Consider the following 21,835-nt stretch of genomic DNA (forward strand, 5'->3'; position numbering starts at 1 on the left):
AGTTATAATTTAAAAACATTAAAAAACTACAGATGAAATTAAAAAAATAATAAGGAAGAAGTGGGTTGCTCAATTAAAGATGAAATACACCTGCTTGAAAGCTGGAAGTCTAATGATGCCAACTGTCGATGCCTGGAGTTGTAAGAATGGAAATCCAAGGAGCGTGGATCTCACCTGAGGACCACTCATCCCTGAGGAAAGCCAATAGAACCTCACCAGAGATCCTTTAGCACAAGAGTATTAAGCTTTCGGTTCATATCATTTCTCAAGATTGGATTTAATATAAAAAAGTCTTTAAATAGATATGAAATATAATATTGTTAGTATATTATTTAATTTTTTAACATTTTGTCATGAAAATCATCTCCAAACATCAGTAACTTTTTTAAAATCTACTTAATTGAATTTAAAAATAGATTGTTTTGTCAGTTTTAATGAAATATAAATATTAAATGGTTAAAACTTAATTTAAAAAGATTATGAATGATTAAAATTGTTTAAATATTTATTAAAACTATTGGGTAGTATTTTAATTTAAATAGGTTATAAATTAAAAAGAATCATCTCTGTAGTTTATTAGTTATTAATGCTGTACATATTTAACAATTACTACTGGTTTTTTAAAAAAATGATTTGTAATATATCTAAACAAATTTTTAGGATACACATTCATCAGCTTGGTTCACATTTGTGGCTGCAGTGCGTGCTATAAGCTTATGGCTTGATCTTATTTGTGCTTCTTACAATGGCCTCATTACATTAGCTTTTACATTTTTCGACCCAGGTGATCATAGTTTTAGGATGGAATAAATAAATGCTATCATTCGAACTAATATAAAAATTTCATTCAGTATTTAACAGTGGAAATGTCGGATTGGCAATCACTCAAACCAATAAACTTACCAGCAGTCTTCAGTGGGGAATCAGGCAGTCGGCTGAAGTGGAAAATCAAATGACATCAGTCGAGAGAGTTTTGGATTATACCAAGTTAAAAGAAGAAGCTCCTTTACTTTGTCCTCCTGGTACATTCTTTATATTAAATATTGTGTGAAACAAATTTTTTATATGTATATTTCTATTGCTTATTCTTTTATTAATTAATTATCACAGTCTTTATGTCCTCTCCCCACTGGTGGATCTCCTACTGCTTTCCTATTACATTATTTTTTGTTTGAAAAAACATACTTGAAGTTCAACCAGAGATAGGCAAAGCTTTTTATTTCAATTGAAACTGATACTGTTTAATTTTAATAACTGTGGACTGATGGCAAAATTTAATAAGTCACTTTTATATCTCTTCAAGATGGCAAACTGTAATTCGCATTTTATCTACATACATTGCTGTGGCTTTTGATTTATTATATTTTGTCAACCTTGTTTTCTTATGAACTGAATGAAAAAGACTTAAGGAATTTTACCATCCTTAAAACATCAACGAATAAGACTCCGTAATGTGAACCCCCTTCTTTTTTTAAAGAAAAAGTTACTTATAAATATTTTCCATCTGAGAAAAAATTCAAAGTTGTTATTTTACGTGTTATAGATTTATATTTTATTTATCATTATGATTATATAGGAAGGTTTGATTTTTCCATGAGAATTATTTGTATTTGGAATATCTTGAAGAGAAATTGATTTTAAACATTAAATTGAAAGGAGGACCAAATTTTGATATAGGTGCAATAGTCATGGTACTTCTTGTTGCTCTTATTCATTTATTTATTTTGAATTGTAAACAATTGTTTTTTAAAGTTTTGAGAGGTAATAATAAAAATATGATATAAATTAAATTGTTAATACTAGATTTCGAAATTGGAATCAATTAAATAACATTATTGAGTCTATAATATATTTTATATTATCTTATGCTGCAATATTTTATATATTATTATTGTTTTAATGTTTTGTTAATTCACTCTTTTGATATTTCTCATAGATAATTAAGTTTCACAACAATTATTTTTGTTTGTGAACCCTTATTATAGATACAATTACTTGTTTAATTTATTTATATTAATTAAAAATAAATGGAATATGGTCCGGGTGCGATCAAATAAAACTCAAATAGTAATAACTATTTTAATTGAGCCAACATTTGATATTAATTGATTTTTTAAAATATTTTTATATTAATTAATTTTATATTTATCAAATCAATTTATATTAATTGATTTCATAGGAAAGAAGCCAGTTGATTCATGGCCATCAAAGGGTAAACTAGTTTTCCATGAGGTATGCTTAAGATACAGTGATACTGCTCCTTGGATTTTGAATGGGATATCTTTCTCCATTAAACCATCTCAGAAGGTTATTTTTTTTCAATGTTTCTAATACATTTATTTATTTTTCAATAATTAATTAAATTAAATCAACAACATTACATAATTATTTTTTCATGTGTTCTGGATTCTGATTTTCAATTAATATGGTAATTTAAATATAAAAACTGTTGCAAAATGTTTGATATTACATATCAAAGCAATATGATAAATTTCTTTATCAATTTTTTCCAGGTTGGTGTTGTGGGAAGAACAGGTGCCGGAAAATCTTCATTAATTTCAGCAATTTTCAGACTTTTCGAAGTCAAAGGATCAATTGAAATTGATGATGTAGATGTTTCTAGTATTGGTCTTTGGACATTGAGGTCACGAATATCGGTAATACCACAGAACGCTGTTCTGTTTACTGGCACTTTCCGATATAACTTAGATCCTTTTGAAGAGTATGCAGACCAAGATATATGGCAAGCTTTAGAGGAAGTAATGTGATTCATTTATTTTTATTTATAAATAAAGCCATTTTGTTTAATTTAGGGTCATAGCTAAGATGGTTTATGTTTTTCAATTCAGGTGGAATTAAAAGAATACATTAGAAGTTTTCCAGCAGGCCTCCAGACGAAAGTGCAAGAAGGAGGAAGCAATTTAAGTGTTGGGCAACGACAACTTATATCTCTGGCCCGAGCCATCTTGCGTGGAAATAAGATTTTGATTTTAGATGAAGCCACAGCAAATGTTGATCTGAAGTATGATTATTTAAATTATTAATAACTTTTAAAAGTTTTTTTTTTCTTATGCTGAAGTCGTTGGTCGTTTGAGCATCTGACCTCTTGCTGCCCAATATAAATTAGATATTTTCAAATGCTCATTAGCAAATCTCTTATTTCAGTCAGAGCAGGAGATCTATCAAGGTAGTCTCTATTCATTCTCCCTTGGTCTCACAGTACACATGTAGGATCCTGAACCAAGGCTAGGAGATGATTCTGTTGATAGTCTTGGCCAGTTGTCAGGTGGAAGCAAGCTACTGCTTTTCTTCATGGGAGGTCAGCTGGGATTGGGTTTTCTATTAAATACTTGTATCTTTACCCTTCCACCTTGTCTATGTGTTTTTATTGTTTCTTCCTTAACTATGGTCTTTATCATTCACCTTATTGAGTCATAGAATCTTGAATGAACTGGTTGTGACAATTCCGCTCCTTGCCTGGCTTGACTATCTGCCTCTTTATTTCCTGAAATCCAGCAATGGCTCAGAATACACTGTAGGACCTCATTAGTGTCTCTGAGTGTCAGATCATCGAGGAGGGATTTGCATTCCTAATTAGCACTTGATAGACTTTCATGAATACTATCAACAGCAAGGATAGCTGCTTGAGAGTGGATGAAGAGAATGACATTCCGGTCTGCCTTTTAGACAATGTTCTTAAGGCAATGATGTAAATGTATTAAAAGAATACATCCTATAAAAATTTCACAAGTTTAGTTAAGAATAAAATTAGACATATTTTTTTTACAAAAATTGGAAGTAATTTAATTATTTTTTTTTAATGAATAATAAAAACATGTTTTTAGAACTGATGCTTTAATACAGAAGACCATTCGCAGAAAATTTATGGATTGTACCGTTCTAACTATTGCTCATAGATTGAACTCCATCATGGATTCTGATTTAGTGATGGTTATGGATAATGGTTATTTAGTGGTAATCTTAATTATTTACTATAAAAGTTCTAAAGTTGTTGTTATTCATTATCTTATAATAAAATTATGTTTATTAATAGATAATATATTTATATACTTTTTAGGAATTCGACCATCCATATTTATTGCTTAGAAATGAATTAGGAATTTTCCGTTCTTTATGCGAACAAAGTGGGTGTTTAGCTGAATTGGCTTCAATGGCAATAAAGGTAAAGTGAAACATTTATTTTCCAAGATAATACTCAGCTTTTTGAGTGGGTACGCACTGCAATGAGGCTAGTCATGTGATCAGGTTTTCCGCTCATAATCGATCCACAACTGATATATAATTGCTATATAATATATCTGCTGTATATATATACAGATGGTATATAATTGGTAAATAGAGATTTGCTGCAGCCAGACTTATTTGGCTCTCTTAAATAATTGAAAAAACTTGTAATTAAATAATTAATGAAAATGAATTTTTATATTTCCTCTATGTACCATTTTCATTGTATTTTTTTTTTTTTAATTTCTTTATTATCTGATCAGCCTGTTTGGCCTTCCATAGTTATTGTAACATTTTTTTTTAACTGTTGATGATGGAGAGGGTATGCTCTTATGCAAAAGACACCTCTAGCTATTTAAAATGCTATAACCATGAAGGATTATAAATAATGAAGATAAATTATTTTTTTGGTCTTACCAATATTGTTTGGTATCACCATTTATATCGCTATATATTCTTATCATTTCTCTTCTTGACTGTAGCTCTGATCATCTCCTTCATATTCAGATACGGTCAATTATCTATATTTATAAAAAGAATAATAGTTTTGTAATAAAGAATAAAAGAGAAAATAGCGAATGAAGGCAAATAATATTTCTAGAATTAATAAAATAAATTGGCTTATACTGAAAAAATGATTTGATAAAAATAAATAAATATATAATTTATAGCAGGATAACTTGTTTGTCTTTGTCCTGATGTTCCGACACTCTGAATTGCTTAAAGAGCTCAAGAAAAAGTTAAAAAGGAAATCATGTAATTAATTTTATATAAATTTTTAAATAATGGTTTGAAAATAATAATTTCATAAAGATTAAGTTAATTTATATCTCCTATTAAGCTTTTTCTTGATTTTTCCATTACATACTACTTTACTTAACAGTCTATGTGTTACTTCTTCAGTTATAATGAAGATGTCATGAGCTTGTTGATGTTATAAAACTTTATAAATGTGAACTTATCATTTTTGATTGATTTTTTTTTTTTATTGTTTCAGAAATACAATGAAATCCAAGAGCAGTAGAACTGCTGATATTAGAGAATAAGAATGTGATGTCAGTTTGTACTTAATTGAAGTACTTCATTGATCTCGTGATGATTGAGTAATTTCATAATTACTTGGAAAATGTGATTTAAAATAGAATACAGTATTTTATATTAATAAAAATTTAATTATTGTTTTACTGAAAAAAATCCCCTCTTAAAATACGTATCCCCCTCTCTCTTTCGCTTTTGAGTTATAAGAAAAACTATTTTTTTTATTTTAAGTAATAAACCACTTAAAGTTTAAATTTTTGAAACCTAGCCTTACACCATAACGGGAACTACTATTAATAATTTCAACTTCATAGGAAGTGTCGTTTATGAGATATAGTTACAAAAATTCAGTGAGTGAGTTGTTACAGACATATACAGTACAGTTGTATTATAGAGATAGCACAGAATTAATTTGTATAATTGTTCTCAGTATGTAGCCTAAATCAAACTGATCAGGTCTATTAATGGTTGGTAGTTAAATATCTGTCTATAAGTCTGATGTGAAAATAATTACTGAATAATTGCCTCATTTACTGAAAGTTTTTATATTATTAGGATGTTTTACAAATTATAATGGTAAATAAAGACCCCTCCATGTATATTTTATAATTTATGTATAAATTTGAGTCAATTTATTTATAAAATTGTTTTTGTATTGAATATTTTAAGAAATCTTCATTTTTATTTGAAAAAAAAATGAATACATTGTATGAAACTTATTTATATCAACAAATTAGTGATCATACTATTAGTTAATTTGTAGTTATGTAAGTAAGAAACGAAGATGATGTAACCAGAAAATGTTGTAGAAAACAATTCTTCCTTGAAATTAATTTTATGACCTCTAAAGAAGTTTTTAATGCTATGAACACTTTGATAATAAATTTTATTTCTAGATTGTAGGCTCTATGGCAGAAGACATGTAGTTTCTGTGCCCTTATTTTTGTTCATTATCCTAAAATAATGAACCTTTCGTGATTGACTGAGAAAGTAAATAAAAACAATAATCTACATATTTGAGTTGCCAAAAAAAGTCTGACTGATGCATAACTTACATCTCTTATTTTATTTATGAAATTCTTGTCGGGGTACACTATTCAACTCTACCTTGTTTCCGGACCAGAGGTTCCGCCTGAACACACTGGTATGTTTATTGATTTTGACTTAAGTTTTTCTAAAATTTGAGTTATCTAAATTGCTTGTAATTACAGGATCATTCTTAAATGTAAGTTATGACAATTTGAAATGTTTACATATACTTTCTTTTTTTAAAAGAAAATCTCTATGTTTCATGTAGCCTTAGAGTTTTGTATTGTTTATTTAATGGTTTTCGACTTGTGATTAATGTATTAACTGCCATACTTAGTGAAAACGAAAGTAAAATCATTAACAATTTAGAGACTAACAAAAAACAAGAAAACTTTCATTATTATTTAATTTAATTTTTAAGAAATTAAAAAAATAATACATTTTTAGTTTCTTATTTTAAAAAATGAACCTTTGTAATGGATCAAGAAAAAAAATGAGCACCCCTTCCCCTCTCCCCCGAATAAAATCGAAAAATCACTGAACTGGTAAACAATTTCAGATTTTGCAGTCTTGGGCAATGGTATAATAATTATAATGTAGAACCAAAGACTAGTTTCCAAGAAATTGAATTTTTTAAAAAAAATTTTATAGATTTGTAAAGTGCCACTTATTTGAGAATGCCCCTTATGAGATAATACAAATATAGAAAACTAGCAATATTCAATAGTTTTAATTAATCCTTATTCATAACTATATATAAAACTGTTGGTTTTTTATTACATACAATACAATATTTCTGTATTGTATTGTTATAATTAAGAAAAAATATAATTAATCATGATTTAATTCATATCAAAACATGATAAAGCGTGAAGTCAATTTGAGAAATTAAACAGATTATTAAGCCGTTCGAAGTTGCCTCACCTGCTAGAGCTCAAAGCTGTTTTCGTCTGGGCCTCCTGATAAAACGTTTTGGTTTTATTAAACTTTGGCATTACTGGAATGTAAGTAGACAGAAATGATTTAATTTTTGTTATATATTTATATTCAATATGAAAAATGATTGTGAATAGAAATCAGATTATAATAAAACCTATTTCTGTTCAAGAATTTAAAGCAATGCTGTCAAAAAAAAAATTGATATTTCTATTCCCTCCAACGTGTATTACATATTTATATTTAAAGCTATCACATTTCTTATATTTTAACATTATCATTATTTAGTTTCTTCACAAAAACAATTAATTCTTAAGCAAGAGAAGGGTTGAGAAACATTAGTTGCTATAAGACTTCTACTAAAATTGTTAATACTACAGTATTTAATTACTAATGAACCACCAACAAATAAACATTGTATCCACGTGTTTAAAACTAAATAGTTACTAGTTACTAGTCAAAATCGATGATAGTAGGAATCAAAAATGGCGTTAGTTTCAAAACGTTATTTTTTTTTATTCTGAGCTCGGGATACTTAAAAGTACCTACAACACTTTAAAAAAATCATAGCACATCATTTAAAGTAGAGTAAACTTTCTGAAATATAAATGCTAATAGAACTGTTTTCGTTCACTTGTTTCTTTAAAACGCAACATTTGGTGAAGAAAATTTATTAGTTTTGTTTGTGAATATATTTTGGGAAAACTACATATATCTCAGGAAACATTACAGATACAGATTAGCACTCAAATTAAAGCTTGTTTAATGTGCTATAGAAGTTTTAAACACTTATCTTCATTAGAGTATTATAGATATTTGCCAAGATAATTTCACAAGATGTTGATTTTTAGTTGTTTAGACAAAACTTTTGGTTTATGAATATATATAAGGAACCATTAGAAGGATATCTGTCAACACTCAAATCAAAGGCAGTTAAATGTACTATATAGTAGTTCATAATTAGTAGTATCCATAAAGTTTGCTGAAATTCCCAAAATATTGATTTCTCAATGTTTTGAAAACAAAATCCGGTTTATGAAATACTTTATTTTAGGAATTTCTGGACGTTAAAAGCTGTATTAGGGGCTCATATTATAGAGAATGGTCATTAAATAATGTGCTATGAAGTTTTTTTTAGTGTTGTGTGTAATAGTTTTAAGGAAATAGAGCACCGAATGAAAAATGAGCAAAACATTTAGGTTTCTAGAATAAAATAAACTTTAGGGGGGCGTGCATCTTAAATACTTCAATATTTGTTTTTAATGACATTTACTGTATCCCTGGTATAGTCTACTGAGATTTTCTGAAAGGAAATAACTAACAACATTTTTTTTTTTATAAGAAATCAAAATTGAATTTTTTGTATCTTTGAAACTGGCGCCATTTTTTATTCCCCCGACTATGTTTGCAGCGTCATCATTTTTGATTTTTAACTGTATATAGTTTTCATTAAAGTAACCAAATAAGGGGGTGAAATAACTTTCATTTTTCTGCTCTTGGGCTCTTGGACGTAGACATAGTGCAATGAATGTTTGGAATTAGATGTCAACATGCCTCCGGAGATATCTACACCCATGATTTTTATTTAGGTCGAGTTCTTTCTGAAATATAATATATATAATCTGGATTATCTTTATAGGAAGTTTGGTGAGTCAATAATATATATATGATAAAAACTTTTCATTGTCAGTTTTAACCTAGAAAATAATTAAATATGACAGTATTTACGGATCTAGTATTTTTTCAAAAATAAAATTCAACTATTTTTAAGGTTCTGTGGTAGAAATCACCTCAAAATACCTATTAGTTGTTTTCTCATAACTACTAAACTGAATTCGTATTATTATTCGAATTATTGCTGTACTTTTTAATAAAACAGATACTTATACCAAAATCCTAACACTCCTTTGTTACGAAGTTTTGATAACTAAATTTGTCTTGATCCAGTGGAAGAAGTTTTCCTCCTAGGTATTGAATGGATACATGCGTTACTAAAGGAAGCTGGTTACGGTTTTTACTGCCCAGACGATAATTCCTTGGTCGACCGCAGCACGTGGCCTTGAATCCCCCGATGGTGTGACGATTCAGCAGTCGCACAGCGTCTTTTGCAACAAAGGGGTCAGAGACCCATGTAAATATGATGGTGTAATATACATATGTATTTTCAAACTACTTCAAAAACATTTATTTTTAAAAATTAAATGTTACTGAATTTTTTCCTTTTCTTTATATAGCTCAAGTCCTCCACTTGGAAACTTATGCACCCCCAGAATGGGAATGTCAGAATTCATTTCTTGGGGCTCACCCACCGCTGACACCCAGGTGGGATTCGAACCCAAATGTTACTCTTAAACTTAAAAATACTTGTTCTGGCGAAAAGAGGATCACAACTTTGGTTCTATATTTTCTTTTTCTTTCCTCTTTTTTCCGTAGTAGCATCTTCTTTGTTTTAATCTATTTTTATTACAATTAATTTACTAATACTTTACTGTTGATAATCAGTAATAATGATCACTAATGGTGTTGATGTATTTGAAACCTTTGAATATTGTTAATTTCAAGTTCAGAAATAATCAAGACACAACAATTTATTAGAGTACTTTTTTCCACCTAATCGTCATTTCAGTTGATGAGGCAGACAAGGTTAACTTCCACCACTGTCAGGCTTATATAAATATGTAGTTAATGTAACAGTAGTTTCACTGACGTAACAAGAACTGTCAACCTAGTACGACATTAACGCTGCGACGACATAAGCAGTTTTGACGAAAACTATCATACAGTTTACACCATGGTAGTGGCTGCAATGGCTGTAAACTATCACGAGGAAATAGGACTTAATACTGTATTTTGTGCCTTCAATTGCTACAAACCTTACTAGGTGGGGACAATTATGCTATTTGTAACTTATTGTATATGTTGTAGATTTCATCAGATTTTGCACTGTCATAGTATCATCGCTGTCCTGTTTTTGTACATTTAGATTTATTTTCAATGATGATTGTGGAATTCACTATGAACTGTGAACCTTTTACCTCCCTTTTGGAAGGATCACGCTCTCTTTGGAGTAGAAAAAATGAGCAATACCATAGCGGACGTGTTAACAGAATAACGGGCAATGCAATGGTAGATAGAGGCTCAACGGGTAAGTTCAAAAATAGTTAATTGCTTATAATTTTTTAATTATATTAATCAACGGCTGTTATTATTAAATTAATTGAATTTGTTGAATAGACGGTATGTTATGGGCCATTTTTAGATTTTTTTTCGTACATTTTGATATCCCATGTTTCACCCGCAAGAATAAATCAAAGCAAATCCTGTTTGAGGTGTACTCTGATAGAAGAAAAAAAAAAGAAATTTACTTAACTTAATGTAAGAGAAACTCAACTTTTGCGTACTTACTCGATGATTAACAAACTTTATAGTATTTGGCTGCATCACTGTGTTTTCCCATTCATTGTGATATACTGTCGAAAGTTTTCGGGTTATTGCTGTTTTAAAAATATAGGGACAAAATCTTGAGAAGTACTACTCTCCCTATTTCATAATCCCTCCCTCTTTTTTTAATATTAACAATTTCAATACAAGATTTTCCTATGCCTACTTTATTTTTCATGGATTGGGAATGACTGATTCGATGTTTATAAATTTTATTTGAGCTTTATTCCTCGCACTTCTTGAATTCTTGAAGACTTTTTGTCACCACCATTCGCGCAGCTCAATTGTTGTGAATTAAATATAACAGGTAACCTTTAAATACCAAAGGTAGTAAAAGGTAAGACACAACACGAATTACTTTTTCTTTCTACACAGTAATGCACTACTAACTTAATAGTACTACTTAATAATATTTTTATTTATTTTGACTCTCTTGTGTTTTATATTTTATATATATGTTTGTTGTTTCGTATATAAAGTTATAGCTGTAAATGGCATTTTTAATTTATTAGCATAACAGAAGGACGATTAATACACAGAAGATTATAATCTTCTGTGTATTAAATGGCATTTTTAATTTATTCGAAATAAGTAAAGAGATCCTATGATTCCTTGTAAATTTATTTCGAATCAACATTTTAATAATTTTGTATACATCTGTGTATTTTTATTTGCGTTTTTTCTTTCTCGTATCTTGGTATATTTTATTTCTATAGAATATAAGCTAAAATAGAGGGTTTCTAACTATTCCTAGGTGTATTTTTTTAAATATATTTCTTAGTATTAACGGGAAGCGCGCGTAACCGCGGGGTAAGGCACATGGCTACTAACTCCAAGGACTTGAGTTCGAATCCGGCTGGACAGAAAATTCTTTTCTTTTACACTGTAGCTGTGAGTCTACTCTTGTGGGTTCTCGGAGCCCTCTTGTGGTCCACTCAGCTTCTTAAATTGGGTACTCTTAATTGGGGTTGCGGTCGAGCGTGATTTTGACCAAATCACCTCCTTGAATAACCGTTTGTCTAGTTACAGAACTGCCTTGCAAAGTACTGAACCCCTGACCCTTCATGGGTTGTAGCGGTACAGATTTAATTTAATTAATAAATCACAAGACTCAAAATAACGCACACAATTTTTTTTGTTGAAATTTATTACTATATTTATATAAAAATACATTATTTGATATAATAGTATGATACAGGCATGTCGAGAAACTGTCCATTGGTAGCACCCTAATAACACTCCTACATTAGAAGGTCTTGTGCCCATCTTCATTTCAGGCGTCTCTCAGAATTCTCAGGAATGGAAGAAGTAAAGTTAGAAATTAGTGGGTTTGGATTATAATGGAGTTCATAATGGAAGGATTAATATCTAGTTCGGGCTAGATAGGTTTCATATAGAACATTAAGGTCTTTATGAATGATTGTATACAATTAAAAAAAAATAAATAGAAATATAACTAAATAATGAAAAACTCTTTAATTATTTGTACAAACACAATGAGACAACAAAATACGATAAAGTTAAGGGAAAAAACCAATGATCCTACAATTCGGTGTCAATTATATCGTTATACTCAGTTTCTATGACTAATGAAGCCTTAGATTTAAATAAGATTGTTGTTGCAGGTCATATCGTTATTCGGCGTAGGATAATTACATTTTTGTTTTCAAGGGCAGTTGTGTACAGGTGTACATGTTGTTTATTGGCAGCCCAGATAGATTCAGTCAATAGAATTACTAATATTTTCAGTTTCCATTTTAACAATTACAATACTGTGTTAAGTAATCCCTGGTTCCATATATTCTCTGTTATACAAGAATACTTTGTACTTATTAGGAGAGGATCCTGCATATGTATCATGGATTTTATGAAACATTTTTAGGTGAATCTAGACCTTAAAACATTGGTAACGTGACAATATTGGGGTACTAAGTTAGAAAGAAGTCCTGGAAAAAATCGGGACGTTTGCATATGGAAAAAAAAATTATATCTCTGATTCTGATGAAGGTTGAGAAGTGAGTAGAGTTTACTCTAAATACCTCGCAGAAGAAATTAAGAATCAAGCCACGAAAGTATTCAAGTATCAAGCTTGGTGAATTCCCTAAAAATATAAAAGAAGTCTTCAAAATTGTGACCTACTGGAGGAAAGTGTTAGTTTTCTCCAAAATGAAATTCAGATTTTGATTCCTCACTCCTGACTAAGATTTCAATCCAGGCCACACTTCTTCTCGCAACGCAACTATTTTAAACATCAGGGTTTAAGAATGTTAGCGATTGTTTAATATTATCTCCTGTCTAACACTAATGAAGTTGGGCTTCCTTATTGTGTTTTTAATCATTTTTGGCCTTACTCTTAGTTATTGTTGTTTGGTCAATGTGGAGGTAGCTCTTCGATTTTTTTAGCTTACTGGTTTCCCATCACGATGCTTGGTGGTTCACGATAATTATTTTGGTAAGGACTTATTGTTAGAACTATTTTTTTGATTATCTTTCCTGATTTCTTGGTTCTAGTTGGAATAGTAACTCAAAATGTACTTTTAAGCTACCTAATTTTTTCTGTCTCCCTTTGTCCCAGGTAAGGAGTGATGGGCTGCATTTAGTTGAATTGATGACTTAGAAGTTTGCAGACTCCTATGGTTAGGGAACTACTGTATTATCTAAACCAATTTCACGATTCAATCCATGTGATGGATCGGTTCTTTTGAACGAATCTTCAATTGATTTTTTTTACATTTTTTTTTATAGATTTATTTTTTAAAATAATTGTATCGGAAAAGTAACGATCATAAGAGAATTGTTTTTTCAGATTTATTTTTTGAATTAAAAAAAAATAGAAAATTAAATTTTATCACAGATAATAAATTTAAAAATCCTTTTTTAAATAAATAAAATATTACTGATATAGTTATGACTGGTTTAAATCCTCATTTTCTTCGTCAATTGTTCAAAGTAAAATAAAAGCTTTTAAATGATTCAGTTTAAAATATCTTATATTTTTATCTTCTAATTATAAGGAGATAAATATCGCCTCTTTTTTTTGGATTAACTATATTCACAGAATACTTAATTCATTTCCTTAAGAACCATGAACACTTTTTTACTATCTTATTTCATTTTTTGTGCTTTGTATTATCATAAAGTAATAAAAATAAATATTTTTTTATTATTATTAACTCTCAAAATAGTAGTCTAAAATCGTAGCCTTTGAAAAAAAAAAAAAACACTATCCGCTACTCCTGCTTCTTTGACTCTCCTGAATACTGAATCGTGATTCTTTTGTGTGAATCACTTGAGTGTATGATTCTTTCAGAGACTGTGATTCACGTACCCACCTATATCAGGAGCTGCTACTTACTTTTGCTCTATTAAATCTAATAGAGTAACTGGTTTCTAGAATAAAATATTGAAACTAAATCCTTTTAATATCTTTTTGGTATTTTTTAAAATTTGAATTTGCTTAAAAACGTAAAGAATGGAACCACGAAATTGCTACTGGCTTTCATTTTTTATGTGCTGTATTTCATCATATTGTTTGATAGGCTATAAATAAAAACCATTACCATCCTCAGCGGTTTCAAGCTCCTCCTTTATACCCTTCCTTACTTTACCTCAGTAAACAACCAATTTATTTCCACTCAACTGTAAAAAACCTCGGTGTCATCTTCGATCAGCACCTCTCCTGGAATATTTCTCAGATCACACGTAAATCTTTAACGGTACTAAAACAATTCCTAGGATTTCGTGAGTCTATTCCTCTGAATACCCACCAGTTCCTAGTATCCTCCCTCATTTTTGGTTCACTTGGACTACGATTAGAGATTCATGAACTCCTTTGGGTTTCCCAGGCGTTCTCTTATCTCCTTGATATTTTTCTTTTCTAAGAGTTTAAAAACAAAAAAACCTACATCCTTGTTCTCCTCACTCGCTGTTCATCCATTCATTAAATACTAGCTACCAACCGATTGATTTATATACATCCTCCTATAGAACCACATCCTTTTTCATTCGTGCAACCTCCTCTGGAATTCTCTCCGTATCTCTGTTGTCCTTTGTTTTAAGCAACACCTATCTCTTTACATACTTCTAAATCAAATCGTATTGATGTAAATAATTTGTATAGCTAGAATATAAATTGCTACGATAAAAATGTAATTGTATTTTAAATAGCACACTTTTGTAAATATTTTGTCTGAAACGTGATCGACATGTCTGAATTGTGATTATTCTTTGGGCACTTTTGACCCACAATAAAGTCATTTATTCATTTCATTTCCTTGTTTTATTATGAATCACAATGTAACTCTCCAGGAAAATGGATTTTCCACCGAAAGCCCAAAAATAAGACCAAGCTAGGACTAGTTCTCCCTTCCGCCGCAGACAGCAGCAGGTGGTGGTGGAGGGGAGAGACCCTACGGGACAGTCAGCTGTTCTACCGGCTATCTTAGTCCAGTCAGTCCTTTGTAAGTCTCGGTTGAATACAGTTCACGTTTTGTTCCTTTTCGTTTCTTAGCATAGTTTTTATTTTGTTTTCGTAGTTAATACGATTTTTTTTTAATCTGTATTAATGAAATAGTTTCGACTGGGACCAGTGGGGAGTTACTATAAGGTAAGCTGTTTTATAATAAAAATAAATCCACGTGGATGCATTATTTTTTTTTTGTAATGTGATCCATTCAATTGTTATGCATAAGTTATCTTATCGTTACAACCAGAAAAAAATAATCATAACTTGGAAATGTTTTTATTACTAGCTTGAATAAATATTATCATTGTTCATCTAGGTGTAAATGATGAGTGATTGTTTTGTTATATTGCCTTATCAGATTTCTTGCGATGCCGTGACTAGTGAGTACAGACATTGTCCCATTGTCTAAATGCGATAGGAGGCAGCTGCAAGTGGGGACCCAGGTCAAGGTCTAACATTTTCTTGCCAATTGGTCCCGATGCATCAGCTGGCTTCCCTAGGCTTCCCGATACGCGTACGTCAACTCGAAATTGGTCCACTCTTCGCAATCGTCATGGTGGTTTGGAAGGAGGCCAGAGGCACCCACTCGTTTCAATACCATACTAATAAAAATTGGTAGGGGTCATTAATATCCAGTAATGATACGTTCCTGGTTGGGAACCAATAATTCATTCTCGGAAGAGATAAATTCCTGTGATTACTGCATGTCTTCTTGAGGATACATAAAGGAAAATTTCCTATACTTTTTATTTCACTTCCTTGAAATGGTTAATAATTTAACTGCCTTATTTAAAAAAAACAAAACCCAAAGCATAATAAGTATGAGATCGCTAATTCATAATAATTAACTAGTTTTCAGAGCCTCTGAAAACTAAGTATTATTTTCTCCTTATTTTGATTTAAATGAGAATTACAGTAGATTTCGAACTCTCCAGATTATCCAGCGATAAGAAGAAAAAAAAACTTAGATAAACACTAAGTTATATGAAACAGACTCAGAACGTGACTGTACTACAATAGTGTACAAATCAAATCTCTCTGAACGGATACCTCTCTAAAACGGAGTGCCTTCTTAATGAAAAAATGTATGAAACACAACAAAGTACAAAGTTAATGTATTTGAACCCTTCCATTACGGACACCAGGTTTAGTCCACATAACTGATTAGTCATATCATATAAAATATATTTCGCGTCAGAATTTTTTTTTTTTATTATATTAGATACTGTCTTCCTTTTAATGTTTTTATTCATACATATTTATTCATCTACGTTTCAGAGCTCTCAGGCCCACATCTTCAGGATGCAAAATCTTATCAGAACTTTTGAACTTTTATTCAGAAGTATTGATTTTTACTCACAGTTCTTAATTTTTTTTCTTAAATTACAATATTTTGTACTGTAGACTACTCGATGTATATTATTTTCACAATTACCCTGTACTGCATAGTATAGCAGTACACTCTGATTCAAAACATTACTTAGAAGTTGGGGTACCCATGGTAAATTGAAAAACCAATATTCCCTTCAGGAGTTGCCCTGACCTGTGCCATCAATACTACAATGGGCCCACTGTATTTTCTTTCTCCTGTGATGCATAAATTAAAACGAATCCAGAATGAATGAGACAGTTGCTTCAAGAAAGATGAAGCAGTTTATCACTGATAGAAACTGTTGTTCATAAAGGAATAGATTTTTTAGAAGTATTTGAATTATAAAACATCAAGAAACATCTCTGACCTATAGAGCCCCAAATCATTACGTTTTGCGGGATCCCTACTTGCTTGTTGAACTAAAAGGTCTATGTTATTTGAACTGATGTTTAGGAATTAAAAATTAACAATTAAATAAACAATAGTTAATTATATGCGGTCACAAATAAACGTTTATTACTACAAATAGTTGATTTCTAAAAACGAACTATACACATTAAACTAAGTTTAAGTTAGGTCCAGATCTTAACTGAAAAGGGTCTATTGAGGGTTTGGTTTTCTTTTGAGCCAGCGTAGTAAGCGGAAGTTCAGTAGCTTGATGTGGATTTATTTTTGAGATCTCCTCAACTAACTTTTTTTATTGCAAAAAAGGGTAATTTTCAACTTTTTTTTAAAAAAAAAAGTTATCATATGTTAAAAATATATTTAATTTTTTTGTAATTAAGTTACATGAAAATATAATTTAAAAAACAAAATCCTTACTCAAGGTCTCGTTAAAAAGTATACTCCGGAAGTAACCTCTTCATTAGAGATATGTTATTTAAAATAATGATGCTTTTTAAATTTGATGTTATCAGTAATATTTAATTAATGTTTTCAATAGATTATAGGTCGAAACGTTAGTTTTATGAGATTAACAAATTAAAGTCTGAGACTAAGGGTTTTATCTGATCATTATTAATAACATTATAAGCATATTCATCGTATTTATATAGTTTTTTTTTGTATTAATGTATTTTATTTAATCAATACCATAAAATAAAGAAAATAAACCTAGAAAGCAAAGATACAATTTCCTTAATTAGTTAAAAAGTTCGTAAGTATTATACCCATCCTTCTTAAACTTTTATCTCAATTTGCCGCCTATTTTAATCTGCTTTATTTTTTTTTTCATAAAGATTTCGTAAGTGTCTGAAGAAGTTTCCTGAAATGGAGGATAAAATATTAAATAATTATAAACTTTTTAAGATAAAAATCATTAAAACATGTAATTATATATTGAAATAAAATATTATATTATTTTGGTAGTCATATTTTTTTAAAAAATGAACCAACATATTCAGTCAGTTTATTTTATTATTTCTATTTCTTTTTTTTTTTTTTTTTGTTGCATTGTGATGATAATAGAAAACCACATTTAAATGTAACAAAACCCAAGTTAGTAGACATTGCTGATACACCAGATTGCCTTTGCATAGACGATAGGTATCGTTTTTCAATTCTCTCTTGACTAAAAATCAATACTGTTTATCTACCATATTATCACTGTAAATTGAGTAATTTTGAATTTTTATCATATTTCCGTTACCTATGAGATTAAAGAAAACAAAACTAGCACTCTATAATGATTTATTCAATTGAACGTTATGCATTTTTTTGTGCGAAAATCCGTTTACATATTCTAGTAAACGTGAACAAAAAAAAAAATTATTTTTTTAAATATTCGTAGAAAGCTGTATCCTTTCATAATAACTGTTTTTAATTCAGCATGATTAGGTTTATAAATTGTTAGTAAATATAAAATATAGTGTTACTCGTTCAGTAACATTTTTTACAGTAACAAATTATAAGTAGTTTAAAAATTGTTTAGTCAATTTTGTACATGATTTCTTGTTTAAATTATAAGTAATTCTTTATGGTATCATTGACAGTTTTATATTAGAAAAACTCTTAAGATTTATTTTTCAAGGTTGACAATAGCAACATTCTGTCTTGGCGTAATGGTTATGAAGCCTTTACAGCAAATTATTTTTTTTATTGTCATTGTACTGTGGGAACGTTCCTTCTCCCGGTTTGCATTCTAAGATTTTATTTATTTCTCACAATAATTGTAGATTTGGATGTAAAGTGATAAAGGTTTTAATTTTATTTATTTACAAAAATTAAATCAATCCTGGAAATTGATGTTAGTGTGTAAAATCTAAATAATTTCTTTTTTAATTTTTAAAATTTAGCCTACTCATCTCTCTTTTCTCAGTCCGCCGGTGTTCCTCAAGGTAGTATCTTAGGTCCCATTCTTTATACGGTTTATACAGCTGACATCCCAACCCACCCTAACACAGTCCTAACAACATACGCTGATGACACATGTATACTTTCTGTAAACAACGACCCAACTAATTCATCACAAACACTGCAGGCACAGATAACATCTATTGAAGAATGGTGTAAAAGCTGGAGAATCAAAATAAATCCTGACAAATCCCACCAGATCACTTTTACTCTCCGTCGTAAACCTCTGCCCCCCTGTCCTATAGTATCCTTTCTAAATACTCCACTAACGCCTGTTGAACAGATTCGATACTTAGGACTCCATCTTAACAACAGACTTACTTGGAATCCACACACAAGACTGAAACGACAAGAAACTGCTCATAGATTCCGATTGCTACAACACTTACTTGACAAACGCTCTAAACTTCCCATTCACTACAAAAAATTAGTATACACTACGATAATCAGACCAATTTGGACATATGGAATTGAGCTCTGGGGCTCCACCAAACCATCAAATTCTTCCCGTATCCAATCCTTACAATCCAAAATCCTACGTAAAATCCTTGATGCTCCTTATTACGTCACAAATAAACTCATTCACAAAGACCTCCCCATTGTTACAGGTTTGACCCAAAACAGATATGCATCTTTTCATTCCAAACACCTTAACCATCCTAACCCATTAATTCTTAATCTTTCATCCTTAACAATCCCTGATTACCCTCTGAGGCGTTTGAAAAGAAGATGGCCACGGGATCTTCTAATTTAAATTAATGTTTGAAGTACCACCAATGGGTAGTTCCTTCCCAAGATTTTCAAGTGTATATGAAACATACAACATATTTACCTATTGTATTATTTTGTACAGTTGTAAATTACATTAAATAAATAATTAAAAAAAAATTAGAAGGAAGTCAAATGTAATATATATACATTTTTTCTTTTAATCACGTATCGGCTACTAAGGCCAACGTGAATATTACTTCGTACCCATTTTTTTCCCTCTTCCAATATTGGTCAGATTTTTCAATGTTTTCCTATACGTATCTGTATCTAGGCAGTCAGTATCTGAAATTTTAAGTCTCTTTAATTCTTCTCTTATTTGCTTCGTGTATCCTCCTATTCAATCTTTCCTCCTTCATCCTCTTCATGTGCTCATATAACATCAGCCTTCCGATTCTCATCTCGGTTTCCAGGTCTTTGATGTTTCTGTAGATCTCTTCGTTAGATCTTAGCCTGTAACCTTGTGTTTTCCTGGGCCCATAGAATTTTCTTAAGATCCTCCTTTCTATTTTTAGCAGCTTTTCCAATTTGGGTAAGCATGTGGTCTCCACCCGTATAAAATCACAGGCCTTATCACAACGTTGTAATGCCTGAATTTTGCATTGGAGGAGAGGTTCTTCTTATTGTAAATTTTAGCTGTTTGAAAGCTTATATTTTCTAATTTGGTGGTTTTCTCGTGGATGTTTTTAATATAAAAGCGCGTATTATATTTTATTATAAAAACCGATTACGTAGCTATATTATGTGATTAAATTGCGAAAAAAATATTTTAGAAGAAGATATTCCGGGTGGCGGTCAACAAAGGTATCAAAATAGTAAAAGAAAACTATTTATTGTTAACTAACGTTTCGCCCCACTTTGCAGGGCTTCGTCAGGGCTAATAAAGGGGTATTCATGATGTTGTGTTAAATGTTAAATGTTTTACCATGTTAAATGTTATAACTATAAGATTGTGAGCAGCCCTATTTGAAGTCATGTTAAACGTTAAATGCATAAGAGGCCCTAGCGGATTTTCTCAGCAACTAAGCCTTTATGTTTATAACCTTCCTTGCAGACCCTCATGTTATTGTTTACTTCAGTTTTGATTTAAGTAATTAATTACAACATGCCTAGAGTGAGTGAAAAGTGAAAGTTTATTTTATGAAATGAAATGAAAAAGTAACTTTATTCTGGGACATATGTCCCCTAAGAATAATTACATGGTTCATATAGTGAGATTTTTATCTGGCGAGCGTTTACAAATTTTCAGATAGTAGAATGAAATTACATTGTTTTTTTACTGTTTTTTTTTCTCAAATGTATCATTAAAATTATCCATTCTGGTTTAATAACAGGGATATGAATACCACAAACACACGAAAGAACTGAGCTGTCACAACAACAAAAATGGTGGCGATCTCAACTGGTCTATTGTGTGACGTCATTCTCCATTTAATTGACCAAGAAACAGACTCTCAGCCATGTTAAATGTTATTTCATTTAACCACGGTAAAAGAAGGCAATTTTTTTCGATTTAACATGAGTTTTTCCATTTAACATGTTAAACCAAAGATCATGAATACCCCTTAAGAATGAAGTTCTGCTACCTACTGACCGCCACCGGGACTATCTTCCTCCAATCTACTTCATACAGTCAACTATCTTCTTCCAGAAAAAAATTTTTTTTTAACGAATTCAGGGATGCCCAAAGATTTTGTAATGCGTGCCACAACTGCTCTTACTGTGATTATTATTCAACAAAAACAGTAGACGGAAAGAGGGAGGTATGTAAGCTTTAATAGTTAGAGAAAATTAACAATAGCAATTAAAAAATACACATTATCCTTGAAAAATCTCCTCTTGACCTTCTGTTTATAGAAAGACAATATTGTTTTTTATAAGCGAGAATTCTTCCGAGTGTATCTGGAATAATGAGATTTCTATTTTATCTTTCTGACGCTATAAAAATTTAATGTTTAAGCGCTGTTAAACTGCCTCACTCTAGTCATAGAACTACCACAAGATGTAAGGGTCTACTTGGAGTGGCATTTTACGTTTTGTGAAATGAGAAACTTTATCTGTTGCTGTAAAATGTGGTTTACTAGACTTGTGTTTTTATTTCCTTGCTTCATTTAATCCATAGTCGGCAGGAGCTTAAAACCATTCATGACCTCAGTTTGCTGAATGAAAACACTCGGTCTGATGCCAAA

General features: G+C 30.4%; 2 protein-coding genes across 3 annotated transcripts in view; both read left to right on the forward strand.

Annotated features, from left to right (window-relative positions):
- The window catches only part of LOC106680392 (ATP-binding cassette sub-family C member 4), a 79,274-nt gene extending 73,835 nt beyond the window's left edge, over positions 1 to 5,439 (forward strand). Inside the window, exons 21-28 of one of the 2 annotated variants that reach the window (XM_024359561.2) lie at positions 661 to 784; positions 852 to 1,022; positions 2,180 to 2,307; positions 2,514 to 2,759; positions 2,850 to 3,022; positions 3,846 to 3,975; positions 4,079 to 4,183; positions 5,243 to 5,439. In XM_024359561.2, the coding sequence (XP_024215329.1) occupies positions 661 to 784; positions 852 to 1,022; positions 2,180 to 2,307; positions 2,514 to 2,759; positions 2,850 to 3,022; positions 3,846 to 3,975; positions 4,079 to 4,183; positions 5,243 to 5,269 (1,104 nt within the window). In that variant the 3' untranslated portion in view covers positions 5,270 to 5,439. The remainder of the gene's footprint in view (positions 1 to 660; positions 785 to 851; positions 1,023 to 2,179; positions 2,308 to 2,513; positions 2,760 to 2,849; positions 3,023 to 3,845; positions 3,976 to 4,078; positions 4,184 to 5,242) is intronic. The other variant, XM_024359562.2, reaches the window with a different exon arrangement.
- A 9,686-nt stretch (positions 5,440 to 15,125) lies between these two features.
- LOC106680437 (probable multidrug resistance-associated protein lethal(2)03659) overlaps positions 15,126 to 21,835 on the forward strand; it is a 155,032-nt gene continuing 148,322 nt past the window's right edge. The window contains exon 1 of the mRNA XM_014420155.3: positions 15,126 to 15,295. The gene's annotated coding sequence lies outside the window, so the exon portion shown is untranslated. The remainder of the gene's footprint in view (positions 15,296 to 21,835) is intronic.

This window comes from Halyomorpha halys, unplaced genomic scaffold (assembly GCF_000696795.3).
Source record: "Halyomorpha halys isolate HHAL.00 unplaced genomic scaffold, Hhal_1.1 Scaffold18.1, whole genome shotgun sequence".
Classification (NCBI taxonomy): Eukaryota; Metazoa; Arthropoda; class Insecta; order Hemiptera; family Pentatomidae; genus Halyomorpha; species Halyomorpha halys.